Source organism: Diorhabda carinulata, chromosome 5, assembly GCF_026250575.1.
Source record: "Diorhabda carinulata isolate Delta chromosome 5, icDioCari1.1, whole genome shotgun sequence".
In the NCBI taxonomy this organism is placed as follows: Eukaryota; Metazoa; Arthropoda; class Insecta; order Coleoptera; family Chrysomelidae; genus Diorhabda; species Diorhabda carinulata.
In genome coordinates, this window is record NC_079464.1 from 10,695,275 (window position 1) to 10,715,611 (window position 20,337).

Consider the following 20,337-nt stretch of genomic DNA (forward strand, 5'->3'; position numbering starts at 1 on the left):
TTATTATAATACGATAAGTTTTTAATTGAAGATGTTCATTAAATGGAACAAATTTAATTAAAGCATTGAAAGACTATTAGTTAACTGTTGAATGGTGCAATGCAATGGTACAAGTAGTTAGCATCTGCATGAAAACACGAATCAAAACATTCTACTGAATGTTTGCTCTCAAAAATTTGTGTTGAAATTTTTGAGTTAAGGTACATCGGGGTAAGTGTTACTTTGAACTTTTTTAACAAGAATATCTATCTTTTTATTTTGTTCAAATGTGTCAGGCTGACTGAAGATACATTACTTTAAAGGTTTTCCAACAAATAAGCATGTCAAATTTCCAATTTTCTATCTGTGATTTTTTTTATTATCGCTGTCCTTGGGTTACACTTACCCCAGTGGTACGGTTAAGTGTAACCTAAGATACATTTTTATATGTTGAGCATAAGAAAGCTGTAAACGACTTATCGTATACTCCAAAAGTAAATTTATTTCGTGAAATCAAAAATCATTGAGCCCAAATTATATGAATCAAATACAATGTTAAATATTATTTTCCCCTTTTATCGACTGTAGGCATGGGCAAATACAAAAATTTCTCTTCTTCATGGATTATGCTTTTATTTTCTACAACAGGCCAATGAAATGTGAACGTCTTTCCAATTCTCCTACAAAACTTAGCTTCTAGACGTGGTTCCATCTATGTCAACTGACCCACGTACATTTTAGTTTGTTTCTTCTGACTGAATTTAACAACAATCCAATCACCTTTATTTAGTTTGGACAAGTCTAGCTGCATTTGATTACGGAAATTGATTTATTCCTCCATCTCTTGCCCTTCATCTACACTTTTATCGTTTTAAAGAGTTCTTAATGACTGCTGTTCTCACTTACAGGTTTCCTCTTCTTTATTATTTTCTTTGCTTTTAATATTATCTAATTTTTTCCGTTCATTCACAGAGCTACTACCTTCAGTCACATTTTTAGCTTTCGTTATTTTGAGTTTCTTTTCTAGCCTTTCGATTCCTGCGAGTTTATAGCTATTGCATCTGCTGCAGTTGTTGATGGTATCGGTACATTTTCTTCCACGATGTTGCTTATGACACTGGGGAGTTGACAGAATGCCGGCGGATGAGAAAATTATCGATAACTAGCAGTCATTCGGTTGACAGCTACGCTAAGAGAAAATCTGTCGCGTTTTCTTTTCATCGTAAATTGCTTTTAGTTCTGCCTCAACCCACTTTTTTTGCGAGTCGTGATCATAAGTGATTAGAAAATGGGTAGTGATTCAGTGAACCGAGATGAGTTTGAACAAAAACTGAAAGATGCGTTAGGTTAGGCTAAAGTTTTCTGCCATTCGAGTTGTAACATATAAAAGTTGTATGAAAATAGTAATAGTAACAAAAAAAAATGTATTATGAAAGTAGACGCCGCTCGATATATAAACTTGACGAGAAAGATGTATTGTGAAAATTGAATTAGAGAAAATTATTATGTCGTCCCAAACATAACGTTGTTAAAGAAAAAGATGTATGTTAGGCAGTTGGAAGACAGGTGATTTGATGATACATTCTTCCGTCTACCGGCAGTCAGCCAACTCCCTAGGCAATCTGCAGGATGCCGGATTCTGCCAAATGCCTACGACATATAAATGTTGATAAAGTGTAAGTATATTTATTATATCTCGCCGTCTCAAAGTTAAATTATGGAAGTCTTTTGTAGGTAACAAATACTCTGGCAATTTCTTTCTTAAAATTTTGTAGTGAAAATTTAGACTGTGTGCTTCCTTCTATTGTACATACTAAGCAAAACCCATCGTTTAGGTTAAACAAGATTCTTTCGGTTCACTAAAAGTGAGTATGTTGTTCTCAAGTTGCAATTGCATTCTATTGAGTACCTTGCTATTTGTGCGTCACGGCCACAAATCAATGCACTAGACTTATTTGGATTGATTTTTAATAAATGTTTTTTTAGGGATGAAAGTAATTTCAGAAAGGTCTTGATTTATGTTTTCTGAATATTAAAAAGTTTGAATAATATGATAAAAATAATAAACCTAGGTGTCGTCGGCATACATATGGTATACACATTTGGCACGATGGAGCCCCTCCTCACTACCTAAAAGATGTGAAAAATCATCTTAATAACACATTTCCTAATAAGTGGATTGGGCGGGGGGATTCATATGCATGACCACGTTCCCCTGAACTAAATACAATGGATTCATTTTTTGTGAATATATTTAAAAGCTTTATAAACACGCGTTATAATACATCGTATGCTCAATATATAGAATATATAGAAAATATATAAGGATACATTTTTTAACTGCATTTCGGTTCATATAGGATCAGACACCGAAATGCTCAGTACCAGAACATTCTAGAATATTTAGATGTACATCACTTCTATTTGATCCTTTCTGATCGATAATAACACTCATACACATAATGGAACTTTCCAGATCAAATCAAAAAATACTATAATATTTTAGATCGCTTATAATGAACTGCATGCTTTTATAATTTTTTTTATCATTCTAGACATTTCTAGAGCTTTCTCACATATTTTAAATCGCTTATAATAAATTGCACTAATTTTAAAATGTTCTAGATTGTTCTAGAACTTTGTGGAACATTCTAAATCGATCATAATAAATTAATTTTGTAACTTTCCAGATCAATAGAGAAATTTTTAGAACATTCTCGTATAATCTAAATCGATCATAATAAATTGCACTTATTTTAGAACTTTCTAGACCATTCCAAAAATTTTGAGTTGTTTGAGTCCTCTTGCGTTAGAAAAGGACAGAAATATAGGTTTTGAAAATTTCGCCCCCCACAATCACCCTCTTCCTTCCAGCCACCACAACCAAACTCTCTTACTATGATCTGAAGACCAAGTGGCATTTACTACTCCAACGGTAAGTTGATTGGGGTTAGTAATGATAGAACCGTGTCTTGTTATGTTACATTGAATTCCAGAACCACAATTGGCACGTATTGTGGAAGTCAGTGAGTCATATAATATTATTCATATTAAAAAATATTATTGTATGTATGTTTACATCTGATACGAAAAAATTACATAATGATTAGTTGCTGTAATTTTGGTTTTCGTTTTTAAAAAATATATTTATTCAAGCAATTACAAGTTTATTGTTAGAGATCTGAACAGAGAATGAATTATATCAAATGAAATTACAAGAAAGTAAGATTTATTTACATATGTTGTTAAGTAAAAATTTCTCAGAAAGTATAATGTTTCTGCTGTGCTTTTAAGTTTCCTCAATAAGCGGCGTACGTAACTCTGTCAGCGTTTTTGTGTTAAGTATGAAATGAAATTCATTTGAACAGCTTTTCAAATGAAAAACGTTCATTTTCCCAGTCTTGAGTTTTCCTCTAATGTTTTATCAATAAATAAAACTAACAGGAATCAATTAATTCAACTAATGCCATATACCGCGTACATTTAGAATTTGCCGACATTAGATATCTTATATTAAAAATATAAAAATGTCCTCGAACATTTCAGTATTTCTCTATTTGCACATCAAGTGGAATGCCTGACTTGAAAATAAAAGGAAACAAAGTCGTGCTCCAGTTTCAGAGATCGCTTTTAGTTTACACTGAGAAACCTTCAGCTCATTAATCTTAAAAGGGGAAACGCTTTTGTCCTATTTTCATGAATAATGTGTGCTTTCGAGTAATGCGTATTTTTTTAAAATTTTATGAATTTTTCTATAAATATAAAAACTAGGTCAATATTAGGGAATTTTGAACTTCCACAAGTATAAATATATATCCAATCTATAATCTAAAATGAAGAAAGACTTTTGAAAGAGATAAAATTGACGTGTCGACTTCTCTTTGAGTCTTTATCAAAATATGATATTGACACTGACAATTTACGTATTTATAGTGATCAATACATTACCTTCATCATGAATATCAAAATAAGAATAAAATCAAACTAGAATTTTGTTCTAATAAGAAAAATTAATTTACATCTTCTTACATCTCAAATATATAGCAGTAAATTAAATTATTTGTAGTTTTTTTAGAATTTACAAAAGAGAGCTATAAATTTTACTTTTAGGTCTTTTTTTTTATCATTTATAGCTTTTTCGTTCTTATGAATGTGAACCGTTAATAAAAACTCTCTTTTTCGTATATTAGATTCCGTTCCAAGAATTTTTGATTCTTTATAATTGAAATCATGTTTTTTTTTGATATTTCATGGTTCGTTAATGCAGGTCTATTGTTTTTTATCGTATTGATGACCTCTTAGTATATTTTCCAAATACTGAGATGTCTGCCCTATGTAGACAGCGTCACAATTAGTACAAGGCACTTGATATATAATATTTTTTTTTTGGTGTTTTAGATTTTGATTCAGTGAAATATTTGGATAATGTATTATGTCCTTTATGACTTATACTAATACCATATTTATTGAAATAATTTAATATTTGTTGGGAGAGTCCTTGTACACATGGTGAGTAAAAATGTTTTATGTTTTGATGTTTTTTTTTATTGATTGTAGTATCTGTTTATCCTTAATTACACGAAAATGAAGAATATTTCAACCAAGCCTGAAATGTGTCCACAGTTGCTTCTGAATTCTGTAGGTCCTTCGACTTATGACCTCAACCCTCAAATTTCGCCCAAAATACCTGCTGATCTTGACTATACGTCATTGGTCAAAGAATTTGAGAAATTTTTGTACCCTAAGAAAAGTATGGTGGCTGTAACCAAATTACGCCAACTTGCAATTGACTGTCGATTTCAATCTACATGTGAATGCACACGCGTCACTTCAATTGTGAACATATTTCTCCGTACTCAATTTATCAGGGGAATCAAAGACAATTCGATTTTACAGTCGGGCTTGCAAACGTTTGCTGGTATTGTCGCTAAATCACAGGCATTGGAAGTTTCGAAATTAGATAATCGGGAGATGTCAATCTCAAAGGTCGGGTCAACTGAAGGAGTGCACAAGGTTTCTAAGTACCACTCTAAATCACACCCCACGTCAAGGTCACGCACTTGAGATGGATTCCGTCACCGAGACACTCTATCTAAGCAAAACCAGACAAAATCACTCTTGGATCTTGCCAAATTAGGGATCGCCAACCTTTGCCTGCGGTGTGCTATCTCTCACTCTACCAGCGAATGTCACACCAAAAAATCTAGCTTAAAATGTATGGCATGTAACCGTAAAATCAGAAACATGATTCCAAATCCAAAGACACATTTCGTTGAGAATGATGACTTCGATGACCCCCTCGGAAAATATGATTGCCATCAAATCATTGACGTTTTTCAACACAAAAGCTCCCGTAATACTGATTCTGAATAGTATATGGTCACAGTTCATTTGAAGTTTGAAGTCTATTCCGGAACAGGGTTTACCTCATACCCCGTGACCAGTATCATAAACTGAACTTTTCAAATGAATTCAAAATGTCAATTGTAGCATTTCTATATTTCAAGAGTAACGTTTTCGTTACGGTTGGAAAAGTTCTAGTAGAATACAAAGAGAGGTGTTCCACGGAAGAACTCTACGTGGTTCCAGAGGAATTCGACGCTCTTCTCGGTCGAACCTGGATCCGCCATTTACAAATCAACTTCAACGACCTTAACAAACAAAGTCTTCTCATATACAGATTTTTCAAGTCGACCACGTCGACACCATCAAAGATCTTGCTATGAAGTACCCTCAATTTTCGATGAACATATTGGCTGTGTTCTTGATGTCAAGATATCACTGCTCTCACAGGAAGACGCCAAGCCAATATTTTTCAAGTTACGAGAGGTACCCTATGCTCTACGAGAAAAAGTGGAGAACGAATTGGATGTCTTAGAAGCTCAAGGTATAATATCGAAAGTTGACAAAAGTCATTGGGGTTCACCTTTGGTGGTGATACCAAAGCCAGACGGAAATGTAGGGCTTTGTGTTGATTACAAAATGGCCGTCAACAAAACAAACAAAAATGCATACTATTCCAGGAAAAAATCGAATACCTTGGGTATTGAGCACAACAAGATTTCTAAAAGCCCTGAAAAGGTTCAGGCTATAGCTGATATGCCTAGATCTGCTTCCAAAGACGATGTTCAAACATTTCTAGGCATGATCACATAGTATACTCGTTTTATATCTAATCACTCGACTATAGCCTCCCCTATACATCACCTCTTTAAGAAAAATGTCAAATTCTTTTGGACTGCTGAATGTCTGGCTGCATTCGTCAAGCTGAAAAACGAATTGGCTAGCGACCGAGTACGGACGCCATAAGATACAACCTTACCTTTAGTTTTGTCTTGCGACGCGAGCCCTGTACGGGTCACTTGGGTCTTATCACATGAAATAGACGGTAATTTACGCCCCAATGCTTATGCCTTAAGGGCACTGTAGCATAACTTGTTTTTCTCTTTAGCCTTAAGAACTTTGTCAGAATGTTTTTCGAGAATAAATTAGGAGAGGTTAGGGTTGTTCCAAATATAATGTGTTAGATAAAAGCATTTTAAGTTAAATAAAAGATAAAAATAGACTCCATAGTCTAATTATTTCCACGAAAGGCACTTACCCCAATAGAGCAGAATTACCCTCAATTACACATAGAAGCTCTTGCTGTCGTTTTTGCAGTTGGCCATTATTTCAACTACTTATTTGGTAGAAATTTCAAAATCGAAACTGTCTACAAACCATTGAACAAAATCATCAGTCCTAATGGTAAACTTCCTGATATGACTGCCGATAGACTTTTGACGTACGCAACATATCTTGTTTTTCCAGAGCTCCGGTTTATCAGGCGACAATTCTCTCATTTTCTGATAGAGAAAAATTTCAAAGATAATTGCTGAAATCGAAATCGATCCAACCTTGGCACGTAAATACACTGTTGGAGATGGTATATTGTTCAGAGGAAATCGAATTGTCGTTCCGAAATCTCTACAACAGGCAATCTTGGACAAAATTCATCAGACTCATTTAGGCACAAGTAAAATGACACAATTAACTCGTCGACATGTGTACTGGCAAGGAATCAACAAGGACATTGACCGTCTTTCACGAACTTGCGAGTCTTGCAACAAACATAAAACCAGCCAGCCTAAAGCACAAGTTCACCCATGGGACGAACCAGAATTAATCTGGGAACGTATTTATATCGATTACGTTGGCCAATTTCGTGGTTACCAAAGCGGATAAAGCGTCAGATTGACCAGCTTCTTCATTCAGAAATTTCGAAAGAAGCAGGTTCACTTCGCCATAATACATAATTATAAAGCAGTACGGAAATTTTCAGTCATTACCAAGTTCTTCGACATCGCACCGACATCGTTCCGGCGACAACTTCTGTGGCGTGCTGACTCGCCGCGACAAATCCGGTCTGACCACTTTCTCCTGTTTTTTTAATGCTATAAACTAGTTTCTTGCCAATTTTCAATTATTACTGAACACTTGTAGAGCATATCGACATTTTACATACATCAAAGCGCGCCGCCGCCAGGTGTTCCAGTACCTGACCTTGCGGGTGGGTGCTGACTCATGTACACCCTCAATACTAAATCATATTGAATTATGGGCCATTACTAAATTCTTGTCGATTTTTGCCGCCAGCTCTCCGACTAAATTGTATAACTCGATTTTACATCCTATTTGACTCTGTGATAGAGTTCTTGGAAACCAACAAAACAGAATAGTGCAACAATCTAAATACATTACATCAAAGAATATGACAGACCTGTATAAATTGTTTAACGACATGAATCTCCAATTGCAAAACGATGAACTAAATTTAATTGCAACAGTCTATTTAGTCTATAGTAGATTGTGGAATTCTGCCACAGAATAATAAGGTCTTTCAAGCAGAAATGCCTTTGTCAATCTTCAAAATATATTTGATGATGATTGAAGCAACTAATGATTTGATTATCATTATATTGTATAAATATGAATTAGTACTTATTTAATTAAGACTTGTTTGTTGAGATATATTTATATAATATTAAAAATTTTGGAACTATAGAATAAATTTTTTGAAAAATTTTAGCACCTTCACAATCTCAGCTATACCTGACAACTGCAAAAAATACAATTTGTCCACTATAAAAATTTTGAGCTAATACATATATACAAGTGTTAAAAGAAAATGTATTAGAGATTAACTCAAAAAAAAAGTGAAAATAGTGTTATCGAAAATGTTTTGAACAGATTTAAATAGAAGTTTAAAGTGTTTCTGTTAAAAGAAAAAAATGCACAAACTATAGAAGCATATTAATGAATGTAGCTTATGAGATCCTAGCGGTATGAGTGAGGAAAAGGTTGAAATAATATTTAATCAGCAAGTACAGGGATTTCAAAAAGGTTTTGGATCTATAGATTAAATATTTGTACTGGAGCCGTTGATCAGCAATTAATTACAACTAGTTGGCCAGCATCGTGTTCCTCTGCCTTCTTCTGTTCAAAAGTAATAAACTTGCATCATCGTCATTGTAGTACACTCGAGGCATCTTGTTTGTGACATTCAAGACATATATTTTAATAAAAAGTACAAAAATCACTAACACTTAGAGAAAATATTCCTCAATGTACAATGAATAACTATGATTTTCGTGAATGTTTGGCTTCTAGTTTTTAAGTCTCCAACAATAATCTGCTGGACTTTTTCCCTTGATAGCGCTTTTCTATTAAGGAAATATCCTGATGAAATATTTCCCTTGTTCGTCACTCACAGCACCCACATTCTGGGGAAAGAAATCCAGCAGGATACATATATTTAAAGACATATTTCAATCCAAAGCTTCCGTTGGAATTATAAGCTCATTGATTAAGTCTTTGAAATTTCCCGCTTTATGCTTTCTTAGGAAATTTGGACAACAATCACAAAACATTTCCAGACGACTTTTTCTAAATCATTCAGCTTTCCTTCAATGTTTGTATCTTTCATTAGTTCCCGTATTTATGGTCCAATAAATATTCTCTCTTTTAGTTTTGCATATTTACAATGTAATAAACGTAACTTAGTTAAGTACAATGTAACTGAAATTTTTATAATAATTTTTTTTTGAATGAGGGTACATCAAAACAAATAAAAATTATCACATAGTTCGTGTGACAAGAACAGTATTTACCAGTGATATTTATCAAGTTTTACGATACATTAGAAAATTGTTCATTACGCGTTAATTAAATTGTATCAAATTTTGTTGAATTTTTCTATAAATGCTCTTATTAATTTCAAAATATCGGTTAGTTTTTTATATTAACGAAATTTATTAAAAGTGAACTATTTTCTTAATAAATATGTAATATTAAACGTATAAATATTGTGAAACAAAACCACCTAGCATCGGAAGGGGGGTTGGGATCATGGAAAAGGTTACGTTGAGCTACGTGCAGAGAGGGGTCCCAAAAGGCCGCTCCCAAACTGAATATAGATAAATGGCTGTAGAGGAGCGGTGCCCAACCTACGGCCCCCGGGCGAGTTAACACTAAAAATTTTTTTTTAATTATATTGAAAATTAAAATTAAAAATTTCTACATTTATCATGTAGAAAAATATTTATACTTTCTCAAACAATCTTGTGAAAATATAGTTCAAATCGCGTCGTAGTGCACAGTTTGAATATTTACTTATCAATAAATTAAATAATTATTATTTAACTTATAGTTTTTAATATAATATATTAATTTAATATTTTATAATATATTAAAAAAATATATCTATATTTATTATTAAAATTCATCACCTAGCCTAATATAAAGCGGATTGCCAGTGCAGTAATTTGTTTTGATTAATTTAGTTCTATTCCAAGTTTTGTGCAACATCTAAATGTGCAACATCACTATTTTGACATTTACATGGAGTAAAAACTTAAGTATATTGAAATATTTTTTAATATACTGATATGTCTCAACGTTGAAAAAGTAGATATTTTTTACTCCAAATTATGCCAATGGGAAATAAAAAGCGTTAAATTGATTTTGAGTGCCACGCTTTAAAATAGAAATGATCAAACATGTATTTTTTTGTCGCATGTTTCTAAATTTAAGGAACATAATATCAGGCGACATTATGATACCAAACATAAACAGACATATAACCAATACGTGTATGTACCGCGAACACAAAAAAACACAAATCTATTGTGCGAGCTAGCTATCGAGTAAGTCATATTAAAGACAAAGAAGTTCTTCCTTTTTCTCATGGTGAATTAGTTAAAAGGTGCATAATAGCTGTAGTGAAAGAATTTTTTCCAGAAAAGTCTATTTGAATCTGTGAGTTTATCACCTATGACGACTCGAAAAGTAGAAGATATAGGAAGTGATCTTATGGAGTAATTAAAATCAAAAGCAGGTCACTTTGAAATGTTTTCCATTGCCACAGATGCATCTACAGACGAGACTGATTCTGCTCAATTACTAGTATCTACCTGTAGTATAAATATCAGTTTTGAAATAACGGAAGAACTGCAATGAAAAGTATTAAAACGACTAGTACGGGCGGAGATGTTTTTAAGGAAGTATCCGAAATTTCTGATGACCTCTGCCTTGACTGGAATGAACTAATGGCCGTAACCACATATGGCGCACCATCTATGTTTGGTCGGAATAATGGGTTAGTAAGCAGATTAATACGAAAACTGCTAGAATCAAATGAATCACTACAGTTGAATACACATTGCATCATATAAGTACGATGTATAATTTCCTACTACTGATGATAGATGACATATTCTTCGAAGGTAACGTTCATTCAATGATCATTGAGAATAATATGTTTAAATGGAACACTATGACATGTCATATCTTTTCACAATGAAAAAACCTTTGATGTTATTTGTGTTTATTCATGGTGAATTAATACTTATTACAGATTAAGGAATCTGCAGTCAGCTCCATTTTATTTCTGGGCAGCATTTTTGAACTTTTGTCGTATTTTTACATATGTGTTTGCGGAAATAGGCCGACATCCTGCAATAGAACGTTGTCCAAACTTTGATCTGGCAGTGACTTTGACATAAGATGAGCAGTTATTCCTAATCTTTCCGGATTCTTCACATGATAATATAGTTGCAGTAAAATTAAAGATATAACACCAGCCAATAAAATGACTAATATAGTTTCTGGTTCCTGGTTTAAATTGTGACACAAGATACATCGCGCATTCTAAAAATTGGGATTACATCACACGAAAGTGCCAAAAAAATTGTATCCCGAAAGATGTTCAGTTTCAGAACACTTTTACTATAATCGTCAGTATATCAATTAAAAATTGATTCAAAAAGCTTATATAATTGAACGGATTTCACTATCAAAATAAAATTCGAAAAATTGAAACAAACTTTGTATATTTGTCATTTTGAAAGCTGTTCTTTGTATTCCATGTATATTAGACTTTACAGCCAAATTTTAATCCCGCAATTCTCTATTAATTAATGTTTGTAGTTATTAAGTAGTGTTTGTAAATTTTTATATAGACAATGTTAATACTATATTTTAGCCATACTTTCAGTCTCCGACGATGAATACGGAATACAAGTTAAACAAAGTATATTTTGGTATTTTTGTGCCACAAACCCACAACAAACACATTACCTAGTTGGCAAAGATTTCCTTTAAATATATCGCTTGATTTTTCAATGTTAAAATATTAGAATCAATAGGATGTAGAGATCTTAAACATCATATTTGCATGTAAGAGTTTTTAAATTAAATAAAATTAACAATTTAAAAAGGAGATTGATAATGATAAATATATGTAACTACTTCCACATTAAGATTATTTCAGAAGGAAATAGAAATATTGTAAACAACATAAACGTATAACAAATCAAATGTATTGAAACAAATGCTTACCAATATTATGGAATACTTCCTCTAAACACAAAATAAACTCAAAAACATCAAAACTACGTCAATTACATACAAGTTTTAACACCGATTTTTCACCCTCGCTAAAAACAATACGCTCCCTCGTCTGGAGTTAATTTCGCGAACTGGAAATTTCATAGGATGACAGAAAGGCAGTTCAACGTTGTTCAGGCGCATTGCTCCCGCACATCGAATCTTTGATGTCGTGGGAAAACCGACCTTAATCGGGAAATTTTCTGGGTATGTAATTTTCTTTGATTGAATCGCCCTGAATAAATATTAAAGTTGATATGTGTATAAAAAATACAAAGTATGCTATTATAGGCAGTGCAAATCAAGAACTGTTTGATTTTCATGCTAAAGGAAATGTTTTTTCTAATATTACCTAAATTTTGTGCTTCTAGTCCAATACAATAACAAAAATAGTGATTAAAAATTAGAATAGTTTCATCAAACATTTTTTCATGTCTTATAACCTGAAGGTATCTATTCACTATTCTGTAATTTTTGAATAAACTTCCCTTTACGATTATTTTGAATATGAGTCAGTTGTACACAACCCTGTTTTTATTCAGTAGGTTGATGAAGACTAACGGATAATCTAGATAAGTCAAATAAATTGCTAATTATGTTATTTTATATATATATATATATATATATATATATATATATATATATATATATATATATATATATATAGAAGGTAATAAAAAACTAAAGTTAAGTCAATACACACACGGCTACGGAAACTGGATCTAGGTAGAAGAAGAAGTCCATCAAGAGAGCGCAAGAAAGATATGGAGTGGGAATCCCTATTTTAAAATGGACCGAGGTGATGTTAACAGCAAAAATAAACAAAAATGCCATCACTAACTACAGTGAAAGGCTATCAGAATCCTATCGTCCTTACGGGGGTCACTGGTAGTGGACTAAGTGGACTTAACAGCGCTAGATTCGCAGTCCCAATCTACGCCGATAATAGGATACAACGATAATCGAAGTGGTAGTAGGAGACAAGCATGAAAGCATAATATCTGCCAGGTTGCAAACGGCCCTAAATATAATCAAAAATTGGGATGATGAAGAGCAACATTCAACCAACCACTTTAAATGGGTTTACAATAATAAATAAGGCAACTATAAGCGATTGATGTAACTTAACTGTTACTTTTCAATGAAATTTCCAGGAGTTATCCTGAATAAAACACTCACTTGGAACAATAATTTAGACAAGGTAATAATCTTAAGAGCTACTGCTGCTATATGGACGTGTGTCAAACTCGTGGGCAAAACAAGGAGACTTAAACCTAAGATGGTATACTAGGAGTACCAAACGGTCATCAAATCCGTGATCTCAAACACATTGCTTGTTTCATGACCGAAAACTGACAAATTTCAAAGGCTGATCTTTTCAGATACCATAGAGACTAGGTCAACTTGCCTAGAGCGTTAAAGCGCTGCTAAAATGGCCTCCCATTTACCTTTTCGTGGAAAAGGTATTTAACAGCGCCCGCAAGCTGGTCATAAACCAAATTATGGAATCTGGCACTTCACCAAAATATTTTAGAATCGACATAGCTAAAAAGCAGCAATGGACCAATTTCTTTGCATGAAGGACACAATTGAAAGCGGTAATCACTAACCTCCAATCATGGGTCAATAAAGGAAAGTCACTAGGAAAAGCACTCAATATTTTACAGGCAGAATTGTTAATACATTTATATTCTCCCTGGTAGCCAAGCGGCCTTGAAGGCTATTGAGTGCACGTATAAGATAGCATAGTAATGTAAACAAACTGTAAAAGCGCTAACTAAGTGAAGCAAAGTAACCCTAATATGGCTACCAGGCCCCCAGGATTAATGAGAAAGCAGACAACCTTACCAAAAAAAGTGGCAACAATTCCATATTTTAGGCCAAAGCCCAACTGTGGTCTCATAAGAATCACATCCTTAATAAACTGAACGGATGGCTTAAGGTTCAGATGGAATCCTGCTGGAGAAACCAAAAGATTCATAACCATGTCAGCTAAGATATCTATGTATTTTGGAGGCAGGATATATAGTTATAAATAAAATATTTTTAAGAATAAATGCAGAGTGGCTGGAAAATCAAAACAATTCCTCAAACAGTTTAATCTGAATCTAAATTGTACAGGTAAGATCTATTGAAAACATGTGCATGAAAGTGATGATTTAGTTTGGAAAAAATACTGGAAAATAATATGGTGGTTGCGTTAGAAACTTTATTGACTTAAATTCATGGCACAGTTTTAAAGCTAATAGATTTATAAAATCAAAATCCACTTTGTCTTCACTTTACTTATGAGACAAAAAGAATATCAGAATTTCATTATTACATATCATCTTCTTGAAATGAAAATAATAATCAAACAAACACTTTTTTATTCTTTTGCAATATACTGCAACTTAATATAATCATTTTTCATAAGTGAAAATACTTTCAAAAGCAAAAGCCAAATTTACTAAAGCTTAAATATTAAATGCTTCTTATAGGAAAAATATAATTAAAACTATCAATGAACAAAAAACTCTGTTGAAGACAACAATTCAAATTTTTTATTATATTTTCCAAGTGAATAAATATGAATCTCGAGTCTACCACCAAGACATTGGTGGGAACGAGAACACAGTTGGAAATTACGGAAGAAGGAACGAGTAGAAAGACAGATTTAAACAAAAGGAGCTTATGATCTAACATATAAAAAAACTGAATTTATATTTTTTAAAATATAACCAAACAGGAATCTGTTCTATTCTATTCGTTCTATTCCCCAAATAAATATAAAATACGAATTCATATGAAAACTATCGCACAAAATTTGCTTAAAACAAAAAGGAAATTCATAAAAAAATCTGAAATTTTTGTGAGCAAAGAAAAACTTTCCAGCAAATATAAAGAATAAAATCACCACAAATTTATTGAAATTAACTTTTAATTGAAGTCTAGATAGGTAGAAGAAGAATTCAAATCAATTTCGAGGTTTTATTGAATTTCTCGAATGGAGTGGGAGGTCGATAACAAATTAATTTCTTCAAAAACTCGAAAGTTAGAATAAATAAATCCGAAGTTACTACTCTGCCACAATACGTGAACAAACGAATATTCAAAATGTTACAACATAGACAATTGAACTAAAACTGAACATTAACATTTGCATCCGCGAATGTTCAAAAAATGTTATTTGTTACATTACTAGCAGTTATTCCACTAATTTAGTTTTCTAAACACACTCTAACCAATGGTTCAGAGACATATCCATATTTTTACCCATGGTTTAAATTGCAAAACACTTGAACTGACCAAATGGACAACTGTGAAAAAGCGAAAGAAGGAATGGCACTGAAACTAGTGAAGTTTGGTAAACAATCGTCCTATATAAAAAACAACTTTGTTAATTTCCATGATCGGCTTTTTAAAATATATAGATACAACTTCGTTTCTGCTTTCACCATTATGTGCTCGGTGTGGAAAGAGCGAGTTTTGGTATTGAATTCCGAAAAAAGGTTGACAAAATGTCCAGCTCTCTTATTTAATAATCTTTGCAAAAAAAGTTTGTGAAAATATATGAAATATTTATTGAAAATTACAATGCAACTAAAACTGTTTTTAGTCTCATGTTGTAATATTAGCATTTTTAAGTTGAAATTTCCTTCAGTGCCAATCAAAGCTCTTCATTCTTCTCTTTTGTAAAACCTCGACTTGTTAGTACCTCATTGCATTCTTTTCTATTTAGAGTACTTAATGGAACTCTTTCAATTTCTTCATCTTGATCATTTAAAAAAACAAGTTCTGGTTTTGCTCCAGATATTTTCTTCCATTCCACGTCTTTATATTTTTTTATATCTTCATACGCAAACTGCCTTACTTCTAGAAGACGATTCAAGGAGCACCCTGGACAGCTCTAAAATGAAAACAAATATATGTGAGCTAGAATTACAATACTTGTTATTCTTATAGCAACAAATCATATCTTTCTTATACCTGAATGTTGTTCCTGCTGATGATTTAAATGGAAAAATAAGTTAGTAAATACATACAATTCTCAAGAAAACAATTGAAATCTTTCGTTACTACTGTTTTGTGAATTTGTATGGATAAACCAACAATTCAATTTGTTCATATAGGAAAATAGTTGAATATAGTTTATAATAGAAAGTGAAATTAGGAACTGCTTTCTAATCATACACTACTTATGATTCAAGAACTTTGTCCAATTATCCAACGAATCTCTCCCTCTTTCTTTCCAATAAAATAGGCGAATTTGGAATGACATTGGACGTCAAAATTAATTTTAATATTTTAATAATCATAAAACCATGTTAAAAATATATTTAGCTTGCTTTAAATATTTTTAACACACTTCTACATAAACATATAAACAATCAATGATTTAAAAAAGTTCTTAAGCGTGTCTGTATAATGTATGTAGGACACAAATATCAGTTATATGTAGGGTTCACACCAGCAATGAAAATTTAGTGGTCCAAAAGGACCACCTAAGTTATGATTTAGTGGTCTAAAAATATAACTTGATAGACAAAAGTAAAAAAATTAACATATGCATGCTACACACACTTTTATACATATTTTTACGGCATATATAAATTCTTTTATGCAAAAACAGCACAGCACAATTGTCGCTATATCGCCATGCTGGCGTGAACCCTAGTTATATGTGTGCTATTTTCTCTCTACTTTAGAGACTCATGTTCAAAAGGACAATAGTTTCATGTTTCCTAGCATGTGATTCTAAAACAAAGAGTGATGGTGTGTATTGGCACAAATAGTTTTCTCTTTTCCTATTCTTGTTTGATCAAACTACTACTTTGCTACACTATAATAACATCATATATCACTTTACTTGCAAAACTGCTCCATACAATAAGATCCTACTCATTCTAACTTAAACCAAAATCATGATGCTCTACCTGTATTTAGTTATTTGTTAATACTTTTTTGGGTTCATATATTTTCTATAAAATACATTTTTTGACCTTTTGCAAATTTAAGTTGTGTCTGTATACCTTTTTGTACTCTTTTTTATTGATCATTTTTCATTGAATGATGTTTTGTTGACGTCATTTGATATTTCATTTTGATCAATTTGTATCATGTATCAATGTATTTATGTTAAATATGTTGTTTCTTTTTTATCTTTAATTGAATCAATCATGAAAATGTCTATATGAACAGAATGAATTATCGTTTTAAGAGTAATAGCCACTGTAAAATATGAAATTTTGTAACATAACAAATTATTTTATACCCAAACAAATTTAAATATTTTTGATTATAATTTTATCTTAAAATGTAGTAATGTATACCTCAACAAAGTGATCTATTTAAAAAATGAAATGATGCTGAAATACATAATCGAAATAAAACCAAATAATACCTTACCTCTAGTCTTGCTCTAACTATTTTTCCGCTAGTTGCAACTAGACAAATGCTTAAAACAGTTATAACTAAAACTGCTGCTGGGTATTTCATCGTGGTTTCTAGTTAAATGACGTGTTATGTGAATTATACAATTATTGAAATCTAATCTCATTTATTCAAATTACATTTTCAAATCATAGTTATACGCTTGGTAATCAAGCCTTATATATCTGAGTGTAAATGTTATTGCGGAGTTTATAGTACCTATAGCAACGTAGCTACTGATTTAATTAAAGCAATGTCATCTGTCAATCTATACTCGCTTTACATTGCACACAGATCACCTATATTAAGATGGATCACGACAATGTTATTTGTTCTAACCATAGATCATCACAACCTAGTTCTAACCAAATTGTCGACTGAGGGAGTTTGAACCTGAACTATTAATATGATATCCTTTATAAAATTCTGGCAAATTTAAATTTTATTAGAACTAATCAACTTTCAAATTTATATTTTTGTGTATCATATTTCTCAAAATAGCATATTTTCAAGGTATGATACCACAAAAGATGAAATTTTGAATACTATTATGAAAAATCATAAGTTTGAAAATTTATTAGTAGTAATCGTATTAAGATATAAATATTAAAGTCGGAGTATTTATTCACTTATTCAAGTGAAATAGAGATAAATCGGGTTTTAAAAGTAATATGATAATTCTTCACAATAGTTATTTTTAAGAAAAAAAATTGAACAGTAACACTATACACAATGAAAAACACACCAAAACACGAGCACAACCTAACGATAATAATAATAATCAAGAAAGACTGTACGTATATCAACATTAAGTTATTTAGTTTTGTGTTAAATTCGTCAGCTTGATATCTACTTATGTTAGCAGATCTATCTAGGACTCTGAACTTTAATAAAAGATTGATTCAACCTTAGGTCATCTACGTGAAACGTCTAGAAAATAGGTGGTTTGTGACATTGCATTTATACCATATATATAATACTTCTATATGGACAGTTGGTATAGGAAAAAACGTCCCTACGTTACGCTGTCGACAATATTCATTTTCACTTACTAGAACCTCGGATAGAGAAATTGTTGCCATTCTGTATTCCTTAGTCGGAACAGCTCCCACTAATATAAACTGTCTAGAAGTATTACATATATGATTTGTACTTATTTGTATATGAGACTTCTGTAGTATAGTTACGAGGGTTAACCGCTTAATTCTACGTTAAATTATTAATAATTTCACATAAAGCGTGAGTACGGATATTTTTCTTCATTTAATGAGTACATTCCACTTAGAACGCTCACGATTTAAGGCGTCACTAATCTCACAAAACATACCAACACCTATTGGGATATGTTCTATACTATTTTCGACTGCGTCTCGCCCACAAAATATTAAAGGGTTAAAACAGGCTCTTATCAAAATGTGGCGGCAATTTTAATAATGTTAAAATCTATATTAAATTTGATTTCATTCAAGTCTATATTAGAAATCATTATTCCATTATTCAAAGCACAGAAAAGTTACTAAATAGTATGGGTCGTACTCGTTAGAAGTTACTAAATTTTTTTGTTTTTTATGCAATTTATGCCTAATAATTTGTATTATGATTACATTGATGTTCGGGACAGAGCCAAGTGTGACTCTCCGATTTTAGTGTTCTAGATAGGAGGCATCAAAGTTTCCAAAAAAGATCGAATATTTGGATTGAAGCTATGGAAAGAGCTGATTGGGTGTCTTAAAGAAGACATCTACCTATTTTGTTCACTTTTAAGAATCTTGTTCTTTTAATACTTGTAAAGGTTTATCCGCCATCAATCGAATAAATAGAAAGGACAAATAATTTTGTTAATAATTCATATTATTATTGTTAGTTTGAATTGCCCGATTTTGCCAATACATCTGAATCTGAAGTTACCAATAATATTTCTGTTTATTTAGAGATTTGTAGTAAAATACCTTTTAATACTTTTACCTGTCATCAGTCCACTGATAACTTGTTCTATAATGAAATTCAACCCATCTTTGAATAAGGATCACTTAAGGATATGGGTGATTTGATTAATATTTATAAAAGTATTAGAATATCAGTTAAATTTATGTGAAGGAAAAATATCAGAAGATTCCAAAAAACAACAAATTCTATACGAGGTGTGTAGGTGTTGATATTTTTCCTAGTTTGCGAATCTATTAATTAGATAACTTTCCTGAAACAAATCGTAGATCGGATATAATAAAAGATAGTTCTGAAAAATATATAGACATTATTAAATTTCATTTCATTGCAAAAGAAATCAATTTCAAAGATACAAAAAGAAAGAAAAAGAAAGTTATTTGATCGAATAGGTAATTCATTTTAAAGGACAATGACAAGTTTATTTACTTATTTTGATATATCGATAAAAATAAACTAAATGTATTTAATGGTTGATATTATTGTAATTACAATGAATCTATTACTATTATTACGATTTTTTATTTTTACGAGTAAGAATCTGTTCGATAAAAAGAAGATGCTTATAGCCCTTACTGCTCTACAAGTTTGACTTGTACGTGCCAATAAGCTCACTCATGCACTTTTCCAGTCTTTTCTATTTCCATAAAACAATTAAAGCTGAAACAAAAAAATATAAGTCATTAAAAAAGTAATTGAAGATAATGTACTTACCATCGAGAGCACCGTAGACACTGACAATTTGCTTATTTATAGATCACCTTCATCATGAATATCAAAATAAGGATAAAATCAACTTAGAACTTTGTTCTAATAAGAAAAATTATTTTTTCCTTGGTCCCTACATCTCAAATATATAGCAATAATCATTTAAATTATTTGTAGTTTTATTAGAATTTAGAAAATGAAGCTATAAATTTTAATAAATTATTAAGATTTTTTTATCATTTATAGCTTTTTCGTTCTTATGAATGTGAACCATTTCCAAATTCTCTTTTTCGTGTATTAGATTCCTTTCAAGAATTTTTGAATCTTTATAATTGAATTGATGTTTTTTTGATATTTCATGGTTCGTTA

The 20,337-nt window shown here is 31.6% G+C and overlaps 2 protein-coding genes across 2 annotated transcripts in view; both read right to left on the reverse strand.

Annotated features, from left to right (window-relative positions):
* Window positions 1-12,025, reverse strand: part of LOC130894286 (uncharacterized) — a 462,711-nt gene extending 450,686 nt beyond the window's left edge. Inside the window, exon 1 of the mRNA XM_057801000.1 lies at window positions 11,857-12,025. The gene's annotated coding sequence lies outside the window, so the exon portion shown is untranslated. The remainder of the gene's footprint in view (window positions 1-11,856) is intronic.
* Window positions 12,026-15,443: 3,418 nt separating this feature from the next.
* LOC130894206 (selenoprotein M-like) lies at window positions 15,444-17,737 on the reverse strand. The gene is made up of 2 exons (XM_057800846.1): window positions 17,293-17,737; window positions 15,444-15,793 (listed from the first exon to the last, which is right to left on the reverse strand). Exons 1-2 carry the CDS (start codon window positions 17,380-17,382, stop codon window positions 15,554-15,556), a joined length of 330 nt encoding a protein of 109 aa, XP_057656829.1. The 5' UTR covers window positions 17,383-17,737; the 3' UTR covers window positions 15,444-15,553.
* Between the last annotated feature and the right edge of the window lie 2,600 nt (window positions 17,738-20,337).

Coding starts and splice junctions, on each gene's coding strand:
- LOC130894206 (XM_057800846.1), bottom strand. CDS start 17,382: ATGAAATACCCAGCAGCAGTTTTAGTTATAACTGTTTTAAGCATTTGT. Junction 15,794..17,292: donor TAGTTAGAGCAAGACTAGAG/GTAAGGTATTAT, acceptor TTTTCATTTTAG/AGCTGTCCAGGGTGCTCCTT.